This window comes from Excalfactoria chinensis, chromosome 3 (assembly GCF_039878825.1).
Source record: "Excalfactoria chinensis isolate bCotChi1 chromosome 3, bCotChi1.hap2, whole genome shotgun sequence".
NCBI classification, from domain to species: domain Eukaryota; kingdom Metazoa; phylum Chordata; class Aves; order Galliformes; family Phasianidae; genus Excalfactoria; species Excalfactoria chinensis.
The window spans coordinates 90,702,703-90,727,006 of NC_092827.1; the positions used below are offsets into that span (position 1 = coordinate 90,702,703).

General features: G+C 52.8%; 1 protein-coding gene across 5 annotated transcripts; it reads right to left on the reverse strand.

The window, feature by feature from the left end:
• Positions 1–41: 41 nt before the first annotated feature.
• On the reverse strand, positions 42–20,642 carry RRBP1 (ribosome binding protein 1). Of its 5 annotated transcripts, none has more exons than XM_072333258.1 (24): positions 20,514–20,642; positions 16,367–17,068; positions 14,455–14,603; positions 14,099–14,221; positions 13,233–13,385; positions 12,774–12,892; positions 11,800–11,953; positions 9,071–9,209; positions 8,480–8,667; positions 8,189–8,226; positions 6,840–6,930; positions 6,096–6,188; positions 5,637–5,726; positions 5,443–5,523; positions 5,272–5,361; positions 4,759–4,851; positions 3,684–3,755; positions 3,412–3,507; positions 2,796–2,879; positions 1,881–1,973; positions 1,101–1,184; positions 803–901; positions 452–595; positions 42–220 (listed from the first exon to the last, which is right to left on the reverse strand). In XM_072333258.1, the coding sequence occupies exons 2-24, from the start codon at positions 17,046–17,048 to the stop codon at positions 182–184; spliced, it is 2,994 nt and encodes a 997-aa protein (XP_072189359.1). In that variant the 5' UTR covers positions 17,049–17,068; positions 20,514–20,642; the 3' UTR covers positions 42–181. The 5 variants fall into 5 exon arrangements, with proteins under 5 accessions (XP_072189359.1, XP_072189361.1, XP_072189360.1 ...); XM_072333260.1 differs by lacking the exon at positions 20,514–20,642 and adding an exon at positions 20,008–20,108; XM_072333259.1 differs by lacking the exon at positions 20,514–20,642 and adding an exon at positions 19,980–20,086.
• Between the last annotated feature and the right edge of the window lie 3,662 nt (positions 20,643–24,304).

The following is a 24,304-nucleotide window of genomic DNA, read 5'->3' on the forward strand; positions in this document are numbered from 1 at the left end:
ACCTTTTTTTTTTTTTCTTTTTTCTTTTTTTTTTTTTCCTTAAGTTTCAAAACTAGGTTTTGGGTCACTACCGGCTTGTACTGTATCTTTATCTACAATAAATTCAGCGTATACTTTTGTTTTAGGAATGTGTAAGGCATTTTGGTAAGTTGAACGGTACGTTCCAGGTCACACGGACTCGTCACACTGAAGTCCCTTCCTTTGAACTGCCCTCTTCACCCTGGAGAAGGAGAACAGAGGTGAGTTAACTCAGCTGGGTCCCAGCTGTGGGCAGGGAGAACGGTGACCACCACCCACCACAGCCCCAGGCATTGCCCAAAGCCAGCCAGACGGTTTTAGGCCATAGGGTCCCCACTGCATCCCATTTTAAAGCATCACGTGGCACATCCACAACCACCAGTGGCAGAAGGGATGGCCAACTGCCACAGCTGGGCCGTCTGGGAACAAATACCTTCTCATGAAGTTGTTCTTTCAACTTCTTCACCGTTTCTCTCTCTTTGGCCAGTTGTTCCTGGGTAACCTTCAGTAGCTCCTGTAGTTTGGTTGCTGCCTGGCCCAAGTCCCTTGTTAGTTTTTTTTCTTTTTCAAGTCTTTCCTAGAAGGGAGTGAAAAGAACCCATGAGCCTCAGCCTCCCTGCCCAGAGAACCCAATAACCCCGGGAACCCAGTAACCCTGGGAACCATCATCTGCCTTGCCCCACCATCCCCACCAGGGATAAATCATGCCCCAAGTTCTGCCTGGATATAGCTTCAGCCCTTCTGGCTCCACACTAAGCACAAGGGACCAGGTCAGCTGCATCACCTTGAGATGCTGGGCCTCCTCTGTGTCCGAAGTTGCTGCGTTTTCAGCCAGTCTCAACTTCTCCAACTCTGCTTGCAAGCTGCACGCTGAGCTTTGTGCCTGGAAGGGGGACACGCACTCATTAAACACCGATGCAGAGCAGCGGGCACCTCCTGCCCTGGCTGCCAGCACTGCTGTAGAGCTGGGCTCTGGAGCCACCAGCAGACGGCTGGCTGCACTGCATCCACCAGGAGGGCAGCACTTCCTAGCCAGGAGCACGAACAGCCCCGGCCATCAACCCTCCCGGCCCAGCACCCACCTCCTCCAGCTCCCGCGTCAGCTTTTGCCTCAGCTCTTGCTCCTTCTCCATCAGTGCCTCATTCTGCTCCAGCTGCGTTTTCAACTGCGTAGAGGGGAAAAACACACAGAAAACAAAAGGAGTTGATGAGTATGATGAGCCAGCAGGGAGCTGGGCCACACCCAAGAAATAAAGCCTGGAGCTCTCCCTAGGGCTCAGAAGGGCAATGGGTGCAGAAGCTGGGCGGATGGCAATGGGGAGCCTGGGCACTGCCAAAGTTTGCTTGCTTCTTGAGCAGCACAACATGGGAGGATGTACGTGGCAGATCCTCGTGTGCACCAGAGCAGTGCCGGAGAGAAGGTTCCACAGTTAACAGGATTAAAGGAGAGAGACAGAGCCCAGCGTGCTGCAGCCACTGCTGCCAGCAAGAGGTGTTAGCCTGCAAGGGAACAGCCGTGGATAATGCCTTCAGCCCGGCTCCAGCAAGATTTGCAGAGCCTCTGTTCCTACTCAGGGCCTGTAATCCTAATCCCCAGGCTCCTGCTGGAAAGGGTTCCCATGTAGCCATGTCAGGATGCCCTCTCCTGCAGCCTGTCCTGTTTCAGAGAAGGCCTTCAACATGTGGATGAAAGGAGTGAGGCCCAGCTTCCCACAGCCTCCATTGTCAGACCCCATACACACAAGACAGGAGACAAGAGCAAAGCCACGTGCAGTTTTCCATGCAGTTAGAGACAAGGGGACAGGACAAGGGACACAGTTAAGGGTCAGTGACCCTGCGGGCAGTGGTCTCACCACCCTAACCTCGAAGGGCGTGGGATCGCCCAGGTCAGCTTGTGACCCCGCTACTTCTCCATCCTGCACGTGGCTCTTCATCTCACTCAGCTGCTGCCTGACCTGGAGGAAGGACCGGCAAGCTTGCCTCAGTTACACTGCCCTGTGACAAGATCCACGAGGACCTGCAGACCAGTTCTGTCTGTCAGCCCTTCTGCTTGCACACAAGCTGAAATGTTGGGAAAACCAGCTCGTGTTCTGCATCTAACACGGGCAGTTTGAAAGACGAATGTTTGTACTAACGAACCCTGTCCAGAAGAAAGGAAAGGCTTCTGAATGGACACAAGCATGTTCAGTGCTTACAGCCGCCTGCCCAGCTAATGGGTTTAAAGCTAATGACCATCCAGCACCAAGCTCCCTGAAGAGCGAAGGCTGCACCAGTTTGTTCGGTGAGTTGGACGACAGTGGCTTCCAAAGAATGAAGCATTTCCAGTACTAAAATCCAAAGCACCAACTGCTGTCCCATTAACCAAAGCACTGATTTAAAAAGCAAAAGCCCTCATGGTTTCGGTAGGTCTGCTGGCTCTCCTGGCCCTTTATCCCAGGCTTCTCTCCCACTCACCTGCAGAAACTCAGCCCCATCTTCCCATCCTCTAAGCAACTTCTATGCACGTGGCATACACAGCCTAATTCATCCCACCCAAGGCAGCACCCAAAGCCCTACTCCAAGTGTTTGTGAGGGGTAATCAATCTCCACTGCGGGGAAGGCTGGGAACACCAGGTGTGCCCTTGTGGTGGCTGTGCCTTCCTCCTGTCTCCAAACCTGCAGAGAGCAGGGCACCAGCAGGCAGATGAACCCTGGGTTGTGGTTTGTGAGCTGCCCTGAGGCCAGACAGCAGTGCTGTATGCAGGCAGATGGGTCCCAGTGGTGCATCACCCTCTTACCAAGGCCAGTTCTTTGCTCTGCTTCTGTGTTTCTGTCTTCGCTGCTTCCAGCTGCTCTTGGGACTCTGATAAGAGCTGTCTCAGCTGATGAAAAGAAACAGGAAGCAGAGCTGAGGTTTGGGCTTTTATCTCCAGCCATGCCTCCCAGCAGCTGTGGCCCACCTTGCAATACAGAAGTCCAGTTCTGGCCACTCCCCATCCCATTTTGCTGCCCCATCACCCTGGTGCCTCTGAGAGTTAAAAAGGCAAACTCACATATACTTTGTATTGGAGCCCTGCAGCCCAGGGAGACACTATGGGATGCAACACCATCCCAGGGAAGCAGTGATAGCATCACTTGCTAATGGCTGCTCAAAGAGGCAACTGTGGGACAGCTCTGCCTCACCTGACCCACAGAAATCCCACACGGCACTAAGGTGCATCTGCACATAGATCTCTGCCAGCCTGCCAACTTATCCTGACATCAGATGCCCACAACCCAGACTGGAGCAAACATCTCCAGCTACTTTATCTCCTGATTAGCGAAGCTGCAGATTCCTGGGGCACTCCTCAAACCCCAAAAAGGTGGAGGGGTGGTGAATCCAGGAACATTTAAAGTAACGTCTGCCACACTTACGCCTTCAACTTCTTTTGTGTAGTTTTGGCGTTCGGAGCTGGCTGTCTGCAAGTGATTTTCCAGTTGTGCTTCCAGGAGAGAGATGTACTCCTTTCTCTGGATTACAAGGGAAGAATGCAGAGTTGGGTTGAGGTGCCAAACAGCCCAGACCCATCCCACGCTGCAGCCCACCTTGCCCGGGGTAGGACAGGAGATGGGTTCCCATTCAGCCCAAGCACAGCACCCATCTACCCAGTGCCCGTGCCAGGAACGCAGAAGGTCCAAAACCTTACCTGGTCAGTACTCTGCAGCTCTGCTTTCAACTTCTCTATCATGTCTTCAAGGGATTTCAACTGGAGTTGTGACTAAGCCAAGAAAAAGAAAAGTGTCAGCAGAAGGCATTCCCAGGTTTATTTCTGAGAAAAGGACATCATGGTTGCTGAATTCTTTGAACAGAAGAATTCCCCTTTTCTCCACAGAGAGGCAGAGCTGCTCTGGGCCTGCCGAACTGCCACGTCCATCCCAACACACACACACCGGCAGCCACGTCATCCCCATGCAGCACAGCCGCAGCCCTCAGTGCCAGACAGCCAGCAGTGGAATTAGAGATCTCTTGTACAAGTGCTCTCCCACCGCTCTGCAGCCCCGGCAGACTTAAAAACCCACATGATGGGGAGGAACCAGACCATGGGAAGCAGTTTTATTTCAGTTCTGCATTCAAGAGGATACTGAAGTCAGAGATAACTGAAGTCAGATTTGCAGGAAAGGCGTGACCAGCCAAGCCCTCCCAGACTAAGTCACAGGAGTTCAGGACACATGGTTTCCCCCAGATGCTTGGAGAGCACTGGCTCTTCGGCAGCAGCCAGCTGGCTTTGTAGCCAGTGAGAGAGGTACCCAAAGCTAGACAGACAGCTGGACCAAAAGCCATGCACAATACGTGGCTTGGACCTCAGCTCCTTTCTGAAACCTCAACCAAAGCCAAGCTCAACCTAGATACCGAAAGCAAGCCAAGTCCCTGAAAATAGGAGTCCAAGAGCACGTGCCCTGCCTCAGCCTAGCCAGCACCCACCAGGAGGGCTGAGTCTGACTTCCAAGTTTCAGAGCTGGGATTACTGAAGCAGTAATGTAGTTTCCCAATAATCATGCCTGTACCAGAGAGCTACAACCCATTCCTCCAGCATACAGCAGACAGGGAGGTGGGAGCAAGAAGGGTTTAAGTGAGTTTCATGTCTGTTAATTTTGTGACGAGAGGTGGAAGAGTAAGCTCTCATGTCTCAAAGACCAAAGCTGGCAGGAACAGACAGGGTCACACAGCCAACAGCCCCTCTGCTCCACGAGCAACACACCCAGATGTCCCAAAGCACGCACCTTTTGGAGTTCCTCTTCAGAGACGGTGAGCTTTGCCTTCCACACCTGCTCCTCCTCCTCCACACTCTTCTGCAGGTCTCGCAGCATCCCTTCCTGTTGGCAAAGCCTCAGCTGAGCCCAAGCCCCTTCAGCCCTCCCATCAGCAGTCACCAGGGCTGGGTGCCAGGGAACATCCATCTCTTCTCAAAAGATTTGAGCCAATGCAATTTGGCTCAATGCAGCAGCAACCAAATCAGGTGGGGCTGGGGGCACCCGTTTCCCAAGCTGCCTCAACCACTTTGCTTAAGGGGGCCCTTGCACGTGCCACTGTGCCTCAAGCAACATCCAAGGTTCCCAACTTGATTAGAATGGATAAACTGAGGCTTGTCCTCTTCCCCCGTCTCACTGGGAAATAATCCTCTCCATGGCAGCCCCAGCATACTGTGCAAAGCCCACCAGCAGCCCATGATCTGCTGGGGAACTGAGCTGTATTTCTAGCAGAAGACCAACACGTTACGAGGAGCCGTAACTTACTGTCTCTGCAAGGATAGCTCTGTACTGCTCGCATTCTGCTTGTAAAGTGCTCTGTGCTTCCTCCGCCTCTTTCAGTTTAAGTGCTGAATCCTGAGAAGGGAGATGGAGAAAGAGAAATGAGAAAAAGAAAAAAGCAACTTAAGTACTTTGCTTCCCAGCCCCCTCACTTACCACGGGCTCTGTCGTAACCGCGTGTTGCTTTAGTGCACTCACAGCCTTCTCCTTGAACTCCTGTAGCCAGGCTTCATAATCCTGAGTTTGAAAAACAGGACAAGGAAGGGAAAAGAGAAAAAACAAACGTTTAGATGCCTGCTATTCCTACTTGGCAGAGGCTCTGTAAGGGGGCTGGAATGGTAGGAGCCCACCTGCTGTGACACAGTGACTTCTGGGAGCGCAGAGAGCAGAGTCTCTTTGGTTCGTGTCTGGAGCACATCAAGCTGGTGGGCCAACTCCTCCTGCAAGAGGAACACACTGGCATGGAGTGGAGGACTCGGGTGCTTGTGGGCCAGGCTACCAGCACCAATCTTGCTTTTCTGTGCCTACACACATAAGCTGGCACGGGAAAACCAGCAAGCAGAGAAAAGCGCCTCTGAGAATCACTGAAATATCATTCGCCCTCCATCCACAGTCACGGTTCCCCAATGGCAATCTGTAATGGATACAGAGCCCTCAAGACAAGACTTGGGGAAGCTGGCGAGAGGGTTAAACCAGCACTGCTCCTAAAACAAGGCAGGCAGCCCAGAGCAAACAACTGATGGTTCTGGGGAGGCTGAGGCTTCCCCTACAACACTGACACCACTACTGAAGAGAAATACCAGGCTCACCTTTGCTCTTGTAGCAGCAAGTAGCTTTTCCTCACATGCCTTCTCTGCTGTGGTCAACGCTTCCACTGCTTTCCAGTTCTTCTCTCGAAGGTCCTGCCGAGACCACACACACAAGGCTTATTGCCCCACACCACGCTGAAGGCCGCCAAGCTGCGTGTTGGCACTGCGGAGGATTTCAAAGCCTCCGTTCAGGAAAATGGGCAGCCTGTCGCTTTTGCTGAGGATTCCCAATCCCACCACCCACATTCACTCCCTTCTCCTCCATCCCCGCAGCTGCACAAAGCACCAGGCTCAAATCTTTCTGCAGGAACAGAACAGCACAGGATGGAGACGAGCTCCAAAAGCAGCCCTCAGAGCCGCCTGAAATGGACTCAGGGCTAGCGGAAGGCTGCAGCATTGCCTCCAGACAACTCATGCAGCCTCGCAGTAGAGGGAAAAGGAGCAGAGAGGCAATGAGGAGCTGCCCTGATCCTGCTGGACAGCATCTCTCTGCTTAATAGGTCCTGAGCCCAGGAGGACAGAGGAGGGACACCTCCAACCACGCAGCCTATCAGCTTGAGTCACACACCCTGCCAGGACCCTCCTGCTCTCTAGCAGATAAAGTGATACCCCAGTAGTGCTCCATGGGGGTGAAAGAGCCTGTGCTGCACCAGAGCAGCTGTTAACATTCTGACCCCAAAGATTTCGGTTTTACAGGAAAAAGAATCTGAGCAGCAAAAGTTGATCCCAGTTCATTCCACGTACGTTGTTTTTTGTCTTCTGTTGCTCCATCGCCTCTCGCAGCTCTGCTGCTTCCCTTTCCATGGACAAGAGCTGGTCCGTTTTCTCCTGGAGCCTGGAATGGTACGATGCATGGCATGATGCAGGAGTGAGCTTCCACCTATCTCCTCCCACCCAAGGCAGTGAGCACTGAGTAAAGGACTGCAGCCCTATTTGGGATCTGCTCTTGGATTTAAAAGCAGTGGGAAGCTGCACTTGGATAGAGAGATAGAGGGAGCAGGCTGCACTTGTTGGGATTAAAACCAGGAAATGAAAGACCATGGCAATTCTGGAGTGGGATCTAGTTTTCTTAACAGCAATAATAAGCAAGTAGTTGGCTGGCTGCACATCTAGGACAAAAGGAAGAAATAAATTGAGCCAAAGGCCACAAGCTCTGGATCATACAACTGGAACCACTCCCAACACGCTCCCATTCAGGGCTCGTTAGGCTGAGATAGCCCGCAGCTCTGCATTTTGAAAGCATCATCCTACTATCTCCAGTAACCACAAATCAGCACCACCAGCTAGACACCTCGCAGCCTGCAGCTTCCCTCCAGCACCCTCAGGTCCACCATCTGCCCTGAAGGGACCCTCATCTTGAGCAGAACAAGGGAGATTCAAGTCCCTGACACAAATCACTCAAATATCTGGGGGTCCCAGGACCTCAGGTTGATCAGATGCCCTCCTATAGAGGAACTCAGGGTGCTCGCTCGCAGCAAGCGCATCTTAGAATTCCTTCTGCCACAGACAGAGCCTGAACTGTCTTGGAGGTGCCCAGCACATGGATGAGAGGCAGCAGCCACAAACTGTGGTGTGGGAAACTCCAATCAGATGCCATGAAATCTTTTTTCTCTGATGTGAGTAGACATCAAACAGAAGAACAGGGGCCCAGAGAGGTGGTGAGCCTCCATCCCTGAAGGCATCCAAAACTCACCAGAAATAGCCCCCAAAAACCTTGATCTGGATAGCCCAGCTTTGAGCACAGGCTTTGATTAGAAACATCAGAGGTCCTCATCCACTTTCAGCCCCAGCAACTTCCCCAGACAGTTGTACAGGAACAGTTAGCCTTCACGTGCCAGACAACAATTACACTGTCACTTCAGAATTGATTGGCCATTATTTGGGGCCAGCAGGCCAGCACTGGAACTGATTAAACAGCAGCACTGACCAGGATTCACCTGGTCTTCCTGGCTTCACAGTCCCCCCAGGCTATCTAACAAGGAGAGCAGGAAGGCCTCACCCACACAGCTCAGCACTGGGCAAAGTCTGGGATGCAGTGAAAGCAAGTTGGAAGAAGCAGCAGTTTGTATACATGAGAGAGCACCCAGACATACCTTAGCTGCAGCTGCTTCATTTCTGCTTCATTGGCTGCCTAGAAACAAAGAAATCACTTTCATTATCTTCCCTAGACAAGTGATGCAGATCAGACATTGGCACCCCAGAGACAAACCATTAGCTTGGATAACACAGATACTAATATCACAGTGCAGAAACACCTGGTTGGGCCTGGTGCTAAGAGCTGAACCACCCGCTGCCAGCTGGGCACAGGCAGATCCCCTCCACATCTGTTGCAAAGCAACACAACCCCCTCTCCTCCTCTCACCCAAATTAGAAATGCACAGGACCTGCAGGTCTCTGTCTTTTTCTGCCTCCCTCATCTGTCCTGCTTCCAGCAGAGCTTCGATGGATTTGATTCTCTCCAGAAGCCTCGTGTTCTCTGAGCTGGCATCCTGCAGTTTCCCCTTCAAGCTGTCCAGCTCCAGCAATTTGCTTTTGACCTCTGTTTCAGAGCTCAACAGCTTGGCCTGCAATTCTACCAGAGAAAAGGGAGAGAAACACACTAAGGTAGGTGCAACAAACTTAGAGACTCCCCACCCTGCCCTGTCCTCGCACAACCCTTGGCAAAAGAAACCTTGGCCGTGGATGCTTTCCAGGGGCATAGAATAGGCAGGAAGGGATGTGAGACAGCACAAGGTGACACAGGACAGAGGCACTGGAGTGGCAACCTAAGAGCGGATCACAGCCTCTTCCTGCAGCACCAGCCACGTACCAGCCCCTTGTCTTGCTTGTGTTGATGCTAGAAAGCCAAATTCATCCCCAAGTCTACCCACCCTGCCCACAACAGCCCCATTCAACACTCAGCCCCAAAAGCTCAAGATTTTGCTTTGTGTTCCAGATGCCCCACAGTTATCCCTGTGCTGCTTCATGGTTCTCACCAGCAATGCTCTGCTGCTGCACTTTGGCCTTTTCTGCATCTGCGACCAGGCTCCTGTAGCTGGTCTGGGTTTTGCGGAGCTCATCGCTTACTTCATTCAGTCTCTTCTGCAGTGTTGCCTCCACTTCTCTTTTGGAAGCCTGCATGCAAAAAAAAAAAGAAGGCTTTAAAGTACATACCAGGCACCCCGGCCAGCGTGCCAACCTCCCCCCCAGTTTGCAAGGGAGCTGAGTGCTGAAAATCCTCTGTAATCTCCAGCCATAGAAGCATTGAGTCATTAAGGTTGAAAAAGACCACTAAGATGAGAGCATCACATCCAACCGCCAACCCATTCCCACCACTATCCCTGTCCCTCAGTGCCACATCTCCACAGCTCTTGAGCACCCCCAGGGATGGTGACTGCACCACCTCCCTGGGCAGCCTGTGCTACTGCCTCACCACTCTTTCGAGTGGAAATGTTTCCTAATACCCAACCCGAAAGCACTGTAGAGCACAGCTCTGCAGGAAGCCTCCCCTTTGCAAAGTCCCAGTCGGTGTTCAGAGCCCAAACACCTCGTGCTCAGCAGCACACACTGATGTCTCAGAACTTCTCTACAGCAGGTTTATTCTGGCAGGCACTGCACAGCTCCATTTACCAACCACACTCACAGCTGCCACTGTGAAAAAAGAGGAGGAGAATATCCTGCCAGCAGCACACAGGATATCACAGGCCCTCCTTACACCAAGGAAGTCATCCTCAACATTTTTAGCTGCCAGAATGCCGTTGCTGTACTGCAACTGATGCCTCAGCCCAGCATGTAGAGGTCTGACATTACAATCAGAGAGACTCAGACGCCCAGCCATGTGTTTCCATAGGCAGTGGAATTTTTCACGTGGTTTGGGCCAGAGAAGACTTTTTTTCCATCTTAGAAAGCAGCAGAGGAGAGGCCAAGACGTGTGCTTGGAGGGGGAAGGCAGAAAGAGGAGCATGAGGCACGTGCTAAAAACCAGCAGCTCTGCACATCACACCACTGCAACGCTTTGTGTGGAGAGGACAGGAAAAGGCAACCAGCAGCCCAGTGCTCATGTGCATGATGCTTCCAGAGCTGCTCTGAGGATTTAACACTATGTCCTCAGCTCAGAGCTCCAGGCAGCTTGGGAAGCGCATTCACCCCATCACCACAGGCACTTAAACACATCACTGGCTTTGAAGCCTTGCAGCCTTTGATAAGTTCTCCTAAAAGCGTGCCTAGAAGTTGGTGCTTTAAGGCAGCTGCTGCCCTCACACCAGCACCATGCTTTCATCACCAACCAGGCTCCTTGCTGTCTCTGCTACTTGACTGCAAAGGAGCAACAGGGGCTCAAAAATAGTTCACTGAAAGAACTGCACCCTCAGGCATGCAGAAAATGAAGAGGTAGGACACTGAGTGCCCACACTGCTCCCAGATCCTGGCTTAGCCAAGCCCCAGCACAAGCACTGTCCTGCCAGAAGATGCTCCCTCTGCACACTGGCAACACGCTCCAACCACAGTCTACCCCAAGTCTGTGCTTGGGAGGTGGCCTTTGAGCACCCAAACAAACAGGCCAGCCACACCCTGGTGACAACAAAAAAGCCACAGCTCTATCTCCTGTGCTAGCATCAACAGGCCTGAAAACAGCTGTGGGTTCACTCCCTCACTCTCTCATCTGCATGAGCACAGACACAAACTGGTGCAGGCCAGTGGGTTTCCCATCACATCTCAGGGGGTTTCTACAGAAGGGGAAGGGACGCTGCTGCAGAAAAAGCCCTCCTTCTCCCAGGTGCTCTTCTCCCTGCTGCCTCCAAGCCTCCAGCCACCACCAGGAAGTGGTGCCTTGGTCCTTTAAGGCAGGGCCAGATGCTCCCTACTCATTAGGCACCAAGTACACCCAGCAGCATATATAGTCTGGGTTTCCCCCAACACCTTCACACCGGCTCCACAGATGCGTGAGAAGAATGGTTTTAACTAAGTCTCATGCTGCCTGGGCTTTGCTGGTGATGCTACAAGAAAGCCACAATGCGTGTGACAAACTAACACAGGGGAGACTATGAAGAGATCTGCAAAGCAGTTTGCTTTGCAGCTGTGGATAGTCATCTCTCCCCAAGCTCCTCCCACAGACAAGTCCCCGGATCCCACGCAATTCAGTTACCCCTAATGACATCTGAGCCTCTTCGCCCCAACTAACCTGGAAAGAGACAATTTTACTGAGCAGGGTAAGGTGTGTGCATGCACATAAGCACAGAGCATGTATGCACACCGCCTTGTCTCTCAACAGCTGACTTCAGTTTCTTACAGCCAGCGTCCATCTCAATCACCCTCCCTGCAGAAAGGGAGGTGAGAAGTCAGTGTCTGACACAAGCACTTTCCCTTCTGAAGGCCAGCACAAGGGAAGAGCTGTCTGTACATGACACTTTGCTCTAAGCAGCTGCCCATTTCCACTGGAAAAAAGACCTCCTAAGGTCACAAACCCAGAACACTGCAGGACTTGGCTCTTGCAGCAAATCCTCTCTCTCTGTCCAACCCTCTACAGTTTGCAGAGAGAATGACCAGAAACACATGGAGATTAAGCAACCCAGACAAGATCAGAGGGAAAACATTTGGCAAAGCCCCACACTCCTGGTTAGCTCAAGCCAGCTGTTCCCCACCTCAGGCTGGAGCTGCAGTGAGCACAGACCCTCCCGCAAGGTGCTGAACCCAAGCTGGCAAAGCAGGTTGGCAGTGCCTGCCTTACCTGTAGCTGCTCAATCTGCTTCTCTGATGCTGCTGCTTTGATCTCCCAGCTCTTTTTCTGCTGCTCCTCTTGCTGTAGCACCTCTGATTTTTCAGACAGCTCTTTCATCAGCTTGTTGCATTCTTGCCGTAACTTGGCCAGCTCAGCATTTTGCCTGGAAAAAGCAGCATTCTCTCAGCCCACAGGACAGTCAAGTATCCTTGGTGTTACTTACAGAGGAATACAACCACTTGTGGGCCTGGTATAGGACTTGAAGCATTTTAGTGGTTGCATTTTCCTATTTCTAGGACCCGCCTGGTCCTTCAGGGAGGGGGTGGAAAGTTGACAAATCACTTTTTTAAAAGCCGTATTTCAATCACAGGAGACATTCCTTTCTTATGAAGTAGAAGACACGAGGATCTGTGTTCCCAGACACAAGAGGAAGTTTTCTAAGCATCTGGAGTCCAGTCTGTAATTATTTTACTGCTGTTAATCACCAGCTATTTTGTATTTTCTATAAAAAGGAGTGTGAAATTCTTCTATCTAGCTCATATTTGTTCTACAGGCATCAGGCACGTCTCGGCTCCCTGCGTCGTCACTCATTTCAAAGAGCCAGCTGGATTTCTTCTCAGGTCAGGAAGTATGAGCTCACCTAAGCAGGGAAGGGCCCCAGCGCCTCCTGCTCCCTTCTCCCTCCCACTGCCCACTGGCTTGAAGCAGCAGCACAGGTAGCCCTGGGCTCACAGCATAGGGGGCTTCCTCTGCCCACCCACAATATCACAAGCCACGGCATGAGAAAGACATCTTCATTTCCCCTGCTTGCCCCCAAAAGCCATTTGGCAAACACTTCCCCAGCCCCCCAACCTCCAGCCAGCAACAGGCTTTGCAGGGGGAAGTCCCCTCAGTAAGTGGGAAGTGTCAAGCCCAAAGGAGAGCTAAGCCCTGCTGCCCAAAGGCAGTCCTAGCCTCTGTCCCCACTGTAGCCATGGGCTTACTTGCTCTCCGTCTGGCTGGTGGCCTGGTTGAGCGCATCCCTCAGGATGGAGTTCTCCTGCTGCAGGCGAGCGAGCTGTGTGTTGGGGCCGTTCTCCAGCTGTTCCTGCAGGGCCCGAATCTAGAGGAGCCCAAGAAAGGTTATGCTGCTTTGTGGGATGCATGCAACATCCCAGTTCAGCTTGGAACATGCACACCAAAGATGCACCATAGAGCTTTGCCTCCTTCCTCAGTCTACAGACACCAACAGCCCCCAGAATATGATGCCTCCTTAAGATGCTCCCATACATTCACTCCCCCTTGAGCAACACAGTTCAATAACGTCCACATTGAAGAACTGAGCATCAGAGGGTCACCCCACCTCCTCAAGCCTCAGGTCTCTCCTTCTATGCACCACTCTGTATCTCCATAAACCCCAGAAAAGCCATTAGGCAGCAAGAGGAGGATGTTCTGCAGCCTACCTTTCCCTGGAGCTGCTGCGTTTCTTTAACATGGTTCTGGTAGCTCGCCTGCATCCGTGCCTGGACAGCAGTGATCTCCCGCTCACGGGTGACCAGCTGTTCCCTCAGCTTGCTCTCGCTGGCTGCCGCCTTGGCCCTCTCAGCTGCCAGTTCCTGCATGGAGAGAAGCCGCCTGCTTAGTCCTCAGGGCTCCAGTTTCCTCCTTATAAGGGAACACAAAACTTGACCACCTAATCCAGAAGATGCAGAAGTTCAGCCATTTCAGTGCTACCTGGACACCCCTACGCCAAGGCAGCACAGCCAAGCTAAGTCAATCATTCAGCGCTCACATTTCTACCCGCATCTTCTTTTGGGCTCTGTGGCCACTGGATGCCACTGTTGTTCCACAGCGGGCCAGCTGTGAGAAAGCAGTATAACGGCATGGATTTTTTCTCCTGCTCATCAGACAAAATTTGGGCACAAAGCAGGGAAAAATAAACAACAAGAGTACCCACCACCCCTTGCAGAGGCAGAATCAGTGCTTGATTCAGCGGTTGGCAACCCTGCCTGCAGCAGGGGGTAGCAACTAGATGACCTTTAAGGTCCTTTCCAACCCAAGCCATTCTGTGATTCTATGACTACTGTTGGGCGGCTGGGCTGCATTCTACCAACCATGTGGGACAGTGACACAATTGTCCTGGATGGCTTTTCCTTTCCTCTCCCACATGCTGCTGCCTAGTCCTGCTAGCAGCAAGGTAGAAGCAAATGGACAAAGACCACGGCCAACTCAAAGGGATGACATGTGGGGACTAAGATGCTCACAGCCTGGATGCTTTGTCAAAGTGGGGTGAGTCACCATGACGCTGGGCAGGCCACACAGTGCTTACCTTGTTCAACTCCCTCAGCTTGTTTCTGGCAGCAGCTGCATCCTCCTGCCCAGCAGTGAGCTGCTTCTCCTTCTCTTCCAGCTGGCGCTTCAGGACAGCGACTGGGTCACCCTTCTGCGTAGCCTGCAAGCACAAGGTAGCATGTGAGTGGGGACCACCATCTCCAAACCCACTCTCCTGCCCCACAGGCAGAAGCCACCCAAAGTGCTTCGCACAGGGCTTCCAACAAAGCTCCAGCCTCCAGAACTGAACTGTAGGGTCAGTAAGACACCCAGACCACGCAAAGACCTGGAGGCTCACTCGGCAGAGGCAGAAGCAGCAGTAGCAGGTGGCCATGAGGATGTCCACAGCCCTACCGTGTGCCAGGTGTCCTGCACGATGCCCGCTCTCTCTGTCAGGATCTCGATGAGCTTCTGGGCCTCCCCCTCACTGAACGCCATGCTACTGATGGTGGACACCAGTATCTTGTAGGGCAGGTAGAGGGGCCCATCCGTGTCAGCAGGTGCTAGGGAGAAAGCAGGGGGAACTGAGACCACTCAGGTTGATGGCAGAGCATCCAAATACCCCAGCAGGCTTCAACCCCAAAACCGATGCTTCAAATCAGCAACCAGCCTGATGCATGCAGTCCAGATGTGTCTCATGACCTCAACCACTCTGAGATTCTGGGATTCCCTACTGCTCTGCTAACATGAAGGACAAGCTTAGGGTCCCTGAATCTAGGCAAGGAGTGGGCATCAAGGAGACTCCACTCCAGCACAACATCTGTACTGGGCACAGGGCCTCTGCCAGGCAGTCCGGAGCCAGTTCCACCATGGGGTCCAACTGGTCTCAGCAGCCACACTGGTGGCACATGGGAAACACATTTAAGAAGGAGCAAAACACCACACTGCTCAGGAGCCACGCTCACATTTCACTCACACAGGTGACAGCATGGATGCAGGACAGCACATCACCTCCCTCAACCCAGTTCCACTGGGTGGAAGAACCCATCAGCAAAATGTCACCCATCTCCGGCCAGCATTCATTGCGCAAGCAATCTTTGCACAAGGAGGGCATGACACAAACACCACCTCACAGCTGGCAAACGGGCCTGGGGCAACCTGCCAAACCACGGCACAGCACAGCAGCCTGCTTTGGCCCAGCTCTGCTCTACAAAGGGAAGCCTAGGCCATGCCAAGCCGATTCACCAGTTGATTTTGAGACGGAGACCTCACACCTCACCCAAGGAAAGAAGCCCTCATGCAGCCCATAAGAATATGCACACACACAAGAGAAAAATACCTCAAGCCGCTTCTGTCAGGTTTGACATCTGTTTCAGTGCTGAGGACATGTCTTTGAACATCCCGTTTTTTTATCTGCAACAGGATAACTTGTTGCTTCTGCCTTCAGTAAAGTGGGAGACCACAGCAGGCACCAAAAGGCTGCCCATAATGCTTTGGCCCAGCTACAGACAATGTCATGGCACAAACACTGCCAAGAGCTCTCTTTTGGAAAACCCTACAGGATCACCTAAGACATCAGTCCTGGCTTTTAAGACATGCAGGACCTGAACCTCACATCCAAAGGCACAGATGTTCAGAGCAACCCCAAAACTACCTAAGTGAACAAGTGATAAGAGTTCACCTCCCACCCATGTTGCCTCAGCACACAAGAATCATTTACCCAAAAAGCAACTGGGGGGGAAAAAAGAAAAAAGGCAAACCAAGTCAAACCTCTTCAAATTGGTGCAAAGACTGGCAGGAATCCAGCTACAGAACTGTGCCTACACCTATTTACACCCCAGTGAGTTCCTTATCCTTGTTTTCCACCCTGTTGTCCAGCACCCTGGCAGCTGTCTCTCACCCAGAAGTACCTGGAGCTCGCATTCATTCCTGGTATACAAAACTGCTCAGAGCTCCCCAATACAACAGTGAATCCTAGAGGAACCTACAGCTTGCCAATGCCTGCACGCCGAGCCAAGAAGATAAGCACCACGTGGGGCACCCAGAGCAGGAGGCAACACGTTACAGAGTGAAAATAAATCAATAAGTTATTGACTTCAATTCTCCTTCTCCTAGAGAGAAAGGCAGTCCAGAACAAGTTTCTCCCAACCAACCTCAACACACAGTCTATCTCACCAGGCACAGCCATTCTACAGTTACTCTGTTACCAACTGGGAAGAAAAACAAATAAATAAAAATCTCAGAACAGGACAGCTCTGTTTTAGCAGTACCGAGATGCTCTGTTTGCTTACTCAATAGGAACACATGCAGAGGAATTTGGCCTTACCTGGTTCAGCCTTCTTCTTGGATGCAGCCTTCTTCTTGACAGGCCCATCATGCTTCTGCTCCTCATGGGTTGGAACAGCCTCAGCTTTTCTGGTAGGGATGGAGCTGACAACCGGAGCACTTTGCTGTGTGCCAACTGGTGGCACAGCCACAACAGGAACCTCCTTAGGGGTCACCTCCAAGACAGGAGAGCCTTTGGGAACACTGGCAGGAGGAGTCACCACTGCTGGGCTAGGAGCAGGTTCTACCTTTGCCACCTTCTTCTCTTTCTTCCTCTTTTCCTTAGGAGATGGAGCAGGTTTCTCCTTTTCCTGGGGGGGCACTGACACCGCTGCGATCGGAGACTCGACAGTTACGGGTTCTGGCACCACAGCAGGCTCAAGAACCACATCCTTGGAAGAGTCAGCCACTTCCTGAGTAACTTGCTGCTCCGGTATCTTTCCATTAGGTTTTTCTTCCTTTTTCTTTGCTTTTCCTTTTTTCTCAACAGGTTTCTCCTTCTTCTTTTTCTCTATTTTGTGCTGGTTGGTCTTCTCAAGCTCCTTACGTTGCTTTGCCAAGGCTTCTTCATAAGAAGTCTCCTTCATCGAGAAGGTGGACACCAGGAAGATCCCAATGGCTGATATCACCATAAAGCCTCCAAAGACCACAACACCCAGCGTCTGAGGGTCGTACACATCCATCCTGCCTTATTCTTCTGTGCCTGCAAAACACCAGAACAACAATGAGGGGGAAACCCCAAAAATGCAATTACTTCACCAAGGGAATTAAAAGAATCATTTGTTTCCAAACACCACCCTGCACTGAGAAGACAAATGCTCACGATTCATACACGCATGGGGAGGGCTACCAAGCTGCAGATCACAATGCCTGTGCTCCTCCAGTATATTGCCTATTGACAGTGATCCAGTTATAGTGCTGCAACTAATTCCAGTGGTAGCAATCTCCAGAAGAACAAAAAACGTTGGAAGGAAAAGAAGAGGGATGTAATCACAGCCACTAGCAACCACCTGTTGCATGTCCAAAGGGATGATGGCTTTAGCACGACTGTAGGGCGATACCTGCAGCACTTGTAACAAACAGGATGAAAGCACGTGCAGGGCAGCTTTCCCTATTAGCTTCCAAATGTAGAAACAACCAGTTTGCAACAGCTCCTGCAGCATGGACGTGCCGTGATCACATTCTGCCAGCTTGCTGCTCCTAAGGAGAAAACCCAGCACCGAGGCTGTGTGCACGTACTCCATGTAGAGCCCCAACCATTTCCTTGAAATGCAAATAGTAATAAAAGTCAGAAGTTCATGCTTAAAAAAAGAAAAAGAGTCACAGTCATAAATTATCTCATCTCCCCAACAGACGCCAGCAGGAAGAAGTGAGTGAGACTTGTGGAGGGAGCGCCGAATGTGGCACTTCTCCTTCCATCTCTGCTATCAGCTGGCAGGCAAAGGGGGCTCCGTTTGTCCACACAGACACCACGAGCAGCCTTGGACCTTGAGACTGGGCAGGCAGAGAGCAGCTACTGCAGTGTGCTGCCATCTCCAGTCTGCTCAATTCCTAATCAAACCTTGTCCCAAGCTCCTAAGCCCATCACATCCCTGCTGTCCCACTCAGGTTCCTCCTATTAGGGCACAGCCTCCATGTGGCCATGAGCTGGCCCATTAACCCCAACTGGGATGCTGAATTGGGCCATTCATCTGCAAAGGAGCACTTTCCAGGACATGCCAAGATGTGGTTTCTTGTCCTTGTCCCTCAAAATACAATAAGAAAAATGCAGAAAGCTGCCGGCTATCAGGAGTTCACATCCCCAAACTTAACTGTAAACATTATCGAATTTCCTCTGTATAAGGGGTTGTGGGTTGAGGAGGAGGGAGGGAAGGAGGTGCTGGGGGGGGAGGAGGCAAAAAGAAGAATGAAACTAAGGAGATCAACATCTTTGCAAAACCTCAGCGCCTGAAGGCAGAGACCTGGGAGGCTCTTCCTTTCCAACAGCTGGAACAGGGAACTCACAGCCCTGTCTGAAGTGAACGGGAGGCTCTGTGTACCAGCTGGACACAGTCACCCTGCCTGGAACAGGCACTGCCTGAGCTCCAAACCCTGCCCCAGTGTGCTAAGTGTCACCGCTGCAGGGAGAGTGCCTTGGGATCTTCCCCACCAGGATAAACAGCCCATTCCTCATAGAATCATAGAATGGCACATGTAGGAGGGGGGCCTTAAAGATCATCCAGTTCCAATCCTCTGCCACAGTTAAGGCTGCTTCCCACCAGCTCAGGTTGCCCAGGGCCCCATCCAACCTGGCCTTAAGCATCACCAGGGATGGGGTACCACAGCTTCTCTGGGCAACATGTTCCAACCTGCTGGGGAAAAGGAAGGACTTCCCCACAGTAAATAGAGAGCGAGGCTGAAGAACACATATCCATGATCTAATGCTGGTTTTAGGGTTACACCAAAGAATCCATCAGCTGTCAGAAGACAGAACAAAGTGACCTGTGTTAGTAAGAATAAACCCTTCTCAACCTCACACTATCACATATACACATTTAGAGCAAATTTAGTGCTCCAGCTTAGGGAAGGCTCATTGCCAACTCCTGGCAACCACCACCCAACCCCACCAACTGCTGTCACCACGTCCAAAAGCAGCCATGTGGAGCCAAGGAGGGAAAAAGAAGAAACAGAGCAAACCCCAGCCTGGCACCAGAACACCTTTCCAGAGCCTGGCCAAAACCTCACACCCAGGATGACGCAGGTCCTGGCAGCCCCATTCTGCAGTTGGGCCGTCCTACCAGCAGTGCCCACAGCAATCCCCTGTACCTGTCCTTAAACGCAGAGGGAAGGGGCACACACACACACACACACAGTTCTGCAAGGGCCTGTTACAGCGCAATGCCTGCACTGTGGTGCACGGACATGGCCAGCCTTCCACATCTAAAAAACAGAGCTCACCGTTCCGTAAACCCATGTGAAGAGCTGTCCTTTAACTCTTCAGAGTGCTTTTTGCTCATTAGCCATCAAACTTCCCCAAGTCCCAGATAACAGCCCAGGAAACCCTCCCCACGCAGCCACTCCTGCCTGCACTGAGCAATAGTCCATGGAAGCGGAGCTGGGAATGCTTGGCCCTGCTGGATGTAAGCACAAAGCAGCGTCCAGCCCCGACACCCCACACACGGAGCTCCAGCAGGTCACATAGGAGCCAAAGAGATCTCATTTCCCCACACAGCCAAAGGAGAACTCATCGGCTTCCCTGCCCTGGAGAAACGCAGTAGACGGGGAAAGATGTTCCTTGCAGCTCCCGCGCTGCGACCCAAGGGCTTGGCCGGAGCATCGCAGCAGCACCTCCCGCTGGAGTCAGGAGGTGCGGAGGTGCGCGGGGCCGCAGGGCAGCGAGCCGGGCTCCGTGCAGCCCGCAGAGCGGTGCTCTCCCTCTGCTTTCCCCCAGCAGCTGCCCGGCCCGGCACACGAGGCTCCGAGCTGAGATTTCGGCTTCTTCCCAAGCACGAAACCGCGAGCGGCTCCTGAAGTTTCTCCCCGCACCCCGCTGCAACAGGAGAGGGGAGAACATCCCGAGGTCTTTTTTTCTAGCGCGGTGAACGGAAAAGGCACGATCATCTCATAGCCGTGACCTTCTGTAACCGCGGGTAATCAGCTTACGGGATCCCATCGGGCGGCGGGCACAGGAATGCGGCCGGGACAGCCGGGGCCGCGGCACGGAGCCCCGGGGGTGCCCGGGGAGCGCAGGAGGGGTCGGTCGGGGGAGGAAGAGGCGGCGTAGCCGCGTCCATCATCCGGCGGTGCGGGCCCCTCCCCGGCCGCCTGCACACGTCGCCATTCCGCACCGCCCTGCACGCCGCGGGCCATTCATCCCGGCCGGACACCACCCCCCCCACGGCGGGACGGAGGGGCGCGGGGCGGGACGCCTCGCAGCGGGACCCCCCTCAGCACGTGGGGGCGCGGGGCGGGACCCCCGGAGAGCTGACAGCCGGCTGCCGAGCCGGGTACCCCGGGGGAGCGAGGGAATCCCTCCCGCCGCACCGCGGGGACCCCGCCGGCAACCGGGGTCTCGTGCAGGGGGCAGATCCCCGGCAGCGCCCCCGCGCTCCGAGCGGCGCTCCCCAGTCGCGGCGCCCCCCGCCCGACCCGGCCCCGCCGCCTCCTACCCGTCCGGGTCGCTCCCCGCTCGCCGCACGCCCGTCTGGAGTCGTGGCACTTTCTGCCGCTCGCTCGCCGGGCGCGCCGGGCCCGCCCCGCTCCGCACCGCGGGGCCACTCAGCGCTGGGGGCGGGCCGGGCGCACCGCCTCCTGGGGGCTGTAGGCCCCGGCCCCGGGAAAGCCGGGCTCGGAGCTGGCCGCGTTGGCAAGGCGGAAAGGAGTTTCCGAGGGGCCGGCTGGCTCCGAGTCAGAGGTAAAGGCTTGCGAGCCGGTTCTGAGCAGGTCGGCCCGTGATGTGCAGCTCTGCAGACCTTTGGCCGAGTGCTGTTTGCGGGGAAGAAAGAGGGTTTGATTGCCCGGGAAGCTGCTGGGATCAGCACGATGTGATCCGTGCTATTAAAGCAGAGCCTGATAAGCTGTGGGTCGCAGAGCTGGGGCAGAACCTTGCCCAGAGCTGCTCAGTGACACCCGGCACGGTGTGCACAGGGGTCATGTACACCTCCTGGCCTGACTGCGGTGAGACAAAAGGGAAATGGGGTGTACTACGCAAGTGTCTGTTTGCACCAGGGAGAATTAGCTAGCTGGAAATTAAGTAAATGCTTCAATATCTTAGAAAGGATTTGAAGGAACTCTATTCACAATGGAATGGAGCAACCATGGCTGAAGTGATGGAGAAGAGCCAGGGCACCCTCTGACAATCTCTACTATAAGAATGAGAGCCGTCCTGAGTTTGACCAAAGGCCAGACTCCATGGGTTGTATCTCCAAAGCCACCCAACGAATCAACCACCTGCTCAAACAACCACCCATCCAGAAAGCCCCAAACAACAAAAGAACCAACAAATAACCCAACTTAAAACAATAACCCACCTTAAAACAACCAACCACCCAACCAAGCAGGAACCGTCAACCGAAGAGTAACAGAAGGGCTTGAACAGAGCTCTGCTGCCTACTGCGTAAGCCAAGATTGCACGAGATACCCTTCTTAACCAGAGCTGCACCCAAAGTCTGGTGGGGACAACAACTGTGTCTCCACACCTTCAGCTAAGCCCAAAGCCATCTCTCTCCCTTTCCACTCTGGCCCTGTTATGGAGCACTCCGTGGCTTCTGCACTCGCTGGGCATTGATGACAGATAGAAATCCATTTGTTACAGAAGTAGCTGGGAAGGAGGGATAACCTGACCTTGTCACAGGGGCTTGTGGTCATGGAGGCAGCAGAGCTGGGTCCCAGGGAACATCAAGCGTTTGAGCAGAATGATACTTCATGTGATTGAGGAGAAAAGGGGTTAAAAACACGTTCATGCATTTCAGTGGCCAGAGCCTCTCATGGAGTGGCCGCTGGGGCTGCTCTTAGTGGTGTCACTAGGACTCACCACAGCTGCTGCTGCACCATCACTCGCCACGCACGGAACAAGCTGTGCTATTGAGACCAACTGGGATCAGCAGCAGGTCCCGTCCACAGCCTGGTACATCTCAACACAATGGCAAGGACAATAAGTGACTGTTTCATGCAAACAAATGTGATGAAATGAGAGGGGAAAAAAAAAAATACGGCAGTGAAGAAACATTTCAGCTGATTATGACAACGTGGCTTCTGCACAGGGACCTGAAATAGATTAGGCATGTGGACCACACCGGTGCAGACATGCCCTCAGGCTCACTGTGTGTTAATTCCTCATCTGCCTGTAGCCCTCACTCATCCTCGGCTCACCAGCACCTACGTGGTTCAAACCTCACCCCAGTGCCTGTGGTTTGTCTATCCTCCCCTTTTTAAGGCATCCCGGCTGCATAAGGAATAGGGCTGTTGGGGGGGGAGGGCTGAACTCAGCCCAGCTCTCATCCCAAGATGGCATCCAACCCCAGCCCAGCCCCTCCAGAGCACTCCGTACCCTGGTGTTAAAACAGCCAAAGTGCTGGCAGTCATCCACAGTCATCCTCACTGCTAGAAAGTTTTTCTTGGGTTCAGTCTGAGAATCCCCTGCTCCAACTCAAGTTTTTCAGTCCCTAGTTATTTTTGCATCCACAAGCCTTTGGCTGTTGGTGAAGAAACTGTTGTTTGGCCCTGGAGCGGCTCCAAAATCTTTCCGCTAGATGTATAAGTTATCCTAAATCCATAGCCATGGCTGGGATATATTTAGCTCCTCAAACAAGTCCTGCTGCAGATGAGGGGACGCTGCATGGGGCTCCCTGGGTCCTGAAGGAACCAAGAGCTGAGATCTTTAGCCGAGCAAAATGCAGGCTGAGAAGGAGAGGGATGGGAAACGTGCTAGGAAGAGCAAAGCGTTAAGTCGGGAGTTAAGGGACCATGCTTGCAAAGAAACAAGTGTTGTACCACAGCACAGCTTTTCAGCCTATAAGAAAAGGCACCTGGCAGGGCTTATCATGGGGAATGCGAGTACACCATCCCAAAATGCAGCTGGGATGGAGCAAGGGGCTTTATGACAAGGATATCCCAGTGCAGCAGTCCCTGCTGAGGTGACTCCTCAGCTCTCGGCCACCTCCTGCACCAACACTGTAACCCAAGGGACTAATTTCAGGCTGTCACAGAGCCTCCAGGTGAGGAGATAGGGGTGTCAAGGCTTCAGAAACAGTGAATCACAAATGGAAATATCTCTTAGAATCACTAAGGTTGGAAAAGACCTCCAAGATCATTATATGTCCAACTGTTAACCCATCCCTATCATGCGCACTAACAGCCCAGCAAGCATCAGGGCTGACTCGCTGCCTTTCCACCAGGCTCACATGAAGTCTCAGTGAACGATCAGCCCTGCCTAAGCACAGGTTGGACCAGGTGAACTCCAGAGATCCCTTCTCACTCTGGTCCTATGATAAGCACCAGGCTGCTTTTATCTCCATGTTAATCATCTAAAGTGCTTGGATTTATCAGGGTTAGGACCTTGCCTTTCCCTGGTGTATCTCTGGTGCCACCTGGGTGGCTGGGACATAGGCAACACGCTGGTGTGTGGAAAGCTGTGTCAGTGTGCCAGAGCACACTCGTGACAGGAAGATCCAGCCAAAAGGCAAAGCCAGGAGCACAAGCTAATTTGGGAATACAATGGTTATGTTAATCAAAACACCTTCCAAAGGGGGAGGGAAGGAAATTACCTAATGCTTTACCATGTGGCATGGTTAGGGCTTTGCACAGCTTGGAAGGAAGGGTATTCGCATCCACACAAGGAAAAGGCACAGCGTCCTCTGCGTCCTCAGGATGGGACAGTCAATGTGGGAGAGCACTCCCTATCCCTCTCCCTATCCCCATCTGGTTTCTGGTCCAGGTGACTGTATGGCTCTTTTGAAAGTCCATCTGGACAGAAGTCCATGTGACTTTAGATTTTGGTGCTTAATAAGAAGCACCAAATGCTTCAGGACACACAAAATCTGGTGAGATGGTACAGAGCCATGTAAATTTCCTCCACTACCACCAGGCTGTAATGGGGCAACTGGAGTTTTTTCTCACTTCCCATGTAGTAAGTCGTGTCCATTGACTGACTCAACATCTGGAAATTGTAATCCATCTGAAAAGAACCCAGCAAGGATCTAAACAAGCCCACAGCACAGCTCCCAGCTTTGAAAACTCCCATTGCATGGCCCCATATGGAGAATGGCTGGGTGGTGACATGAAGAAATTGTGGGCATGGGCACTCTGAAGTAGTAGTCATAGAATCAAAGAATCATAGGATCACTAAGGTTGGAAAAGACCACTAAAATCAGAATGTCCAACTGTCAACCCATCACCACCATGTCCCTCAGTGCCACATCCACATGCATGGACTATTTGCAGTATGTCACTCCAAGTGACT

Bases quoted from the DNA above. Each gene is read 5' to 3' on its own strand.
- RRBP1 (XM_072333258.1), bottom strand. From the start codon at position 17,048: ATGGATGTGTACGACCCTCAGACGCTGGGTGTTGTGGTCTTTGGAGGC. The intron at 13,386-14,098 runs GTAAGCACTGTG...CTCTCCATGCAG, and splicing joins AGCTGAGGGAGTTGAACAAG to GAACTGGCAGCTGAGAGGGC. The intron at 6,189-6,839 runs GTACGTGGAATG...TGGTCTCGGCAG, and splicing joins AACAGAAGACAAAAAACAAC to GACCTTCGAGAGAAGAACTG.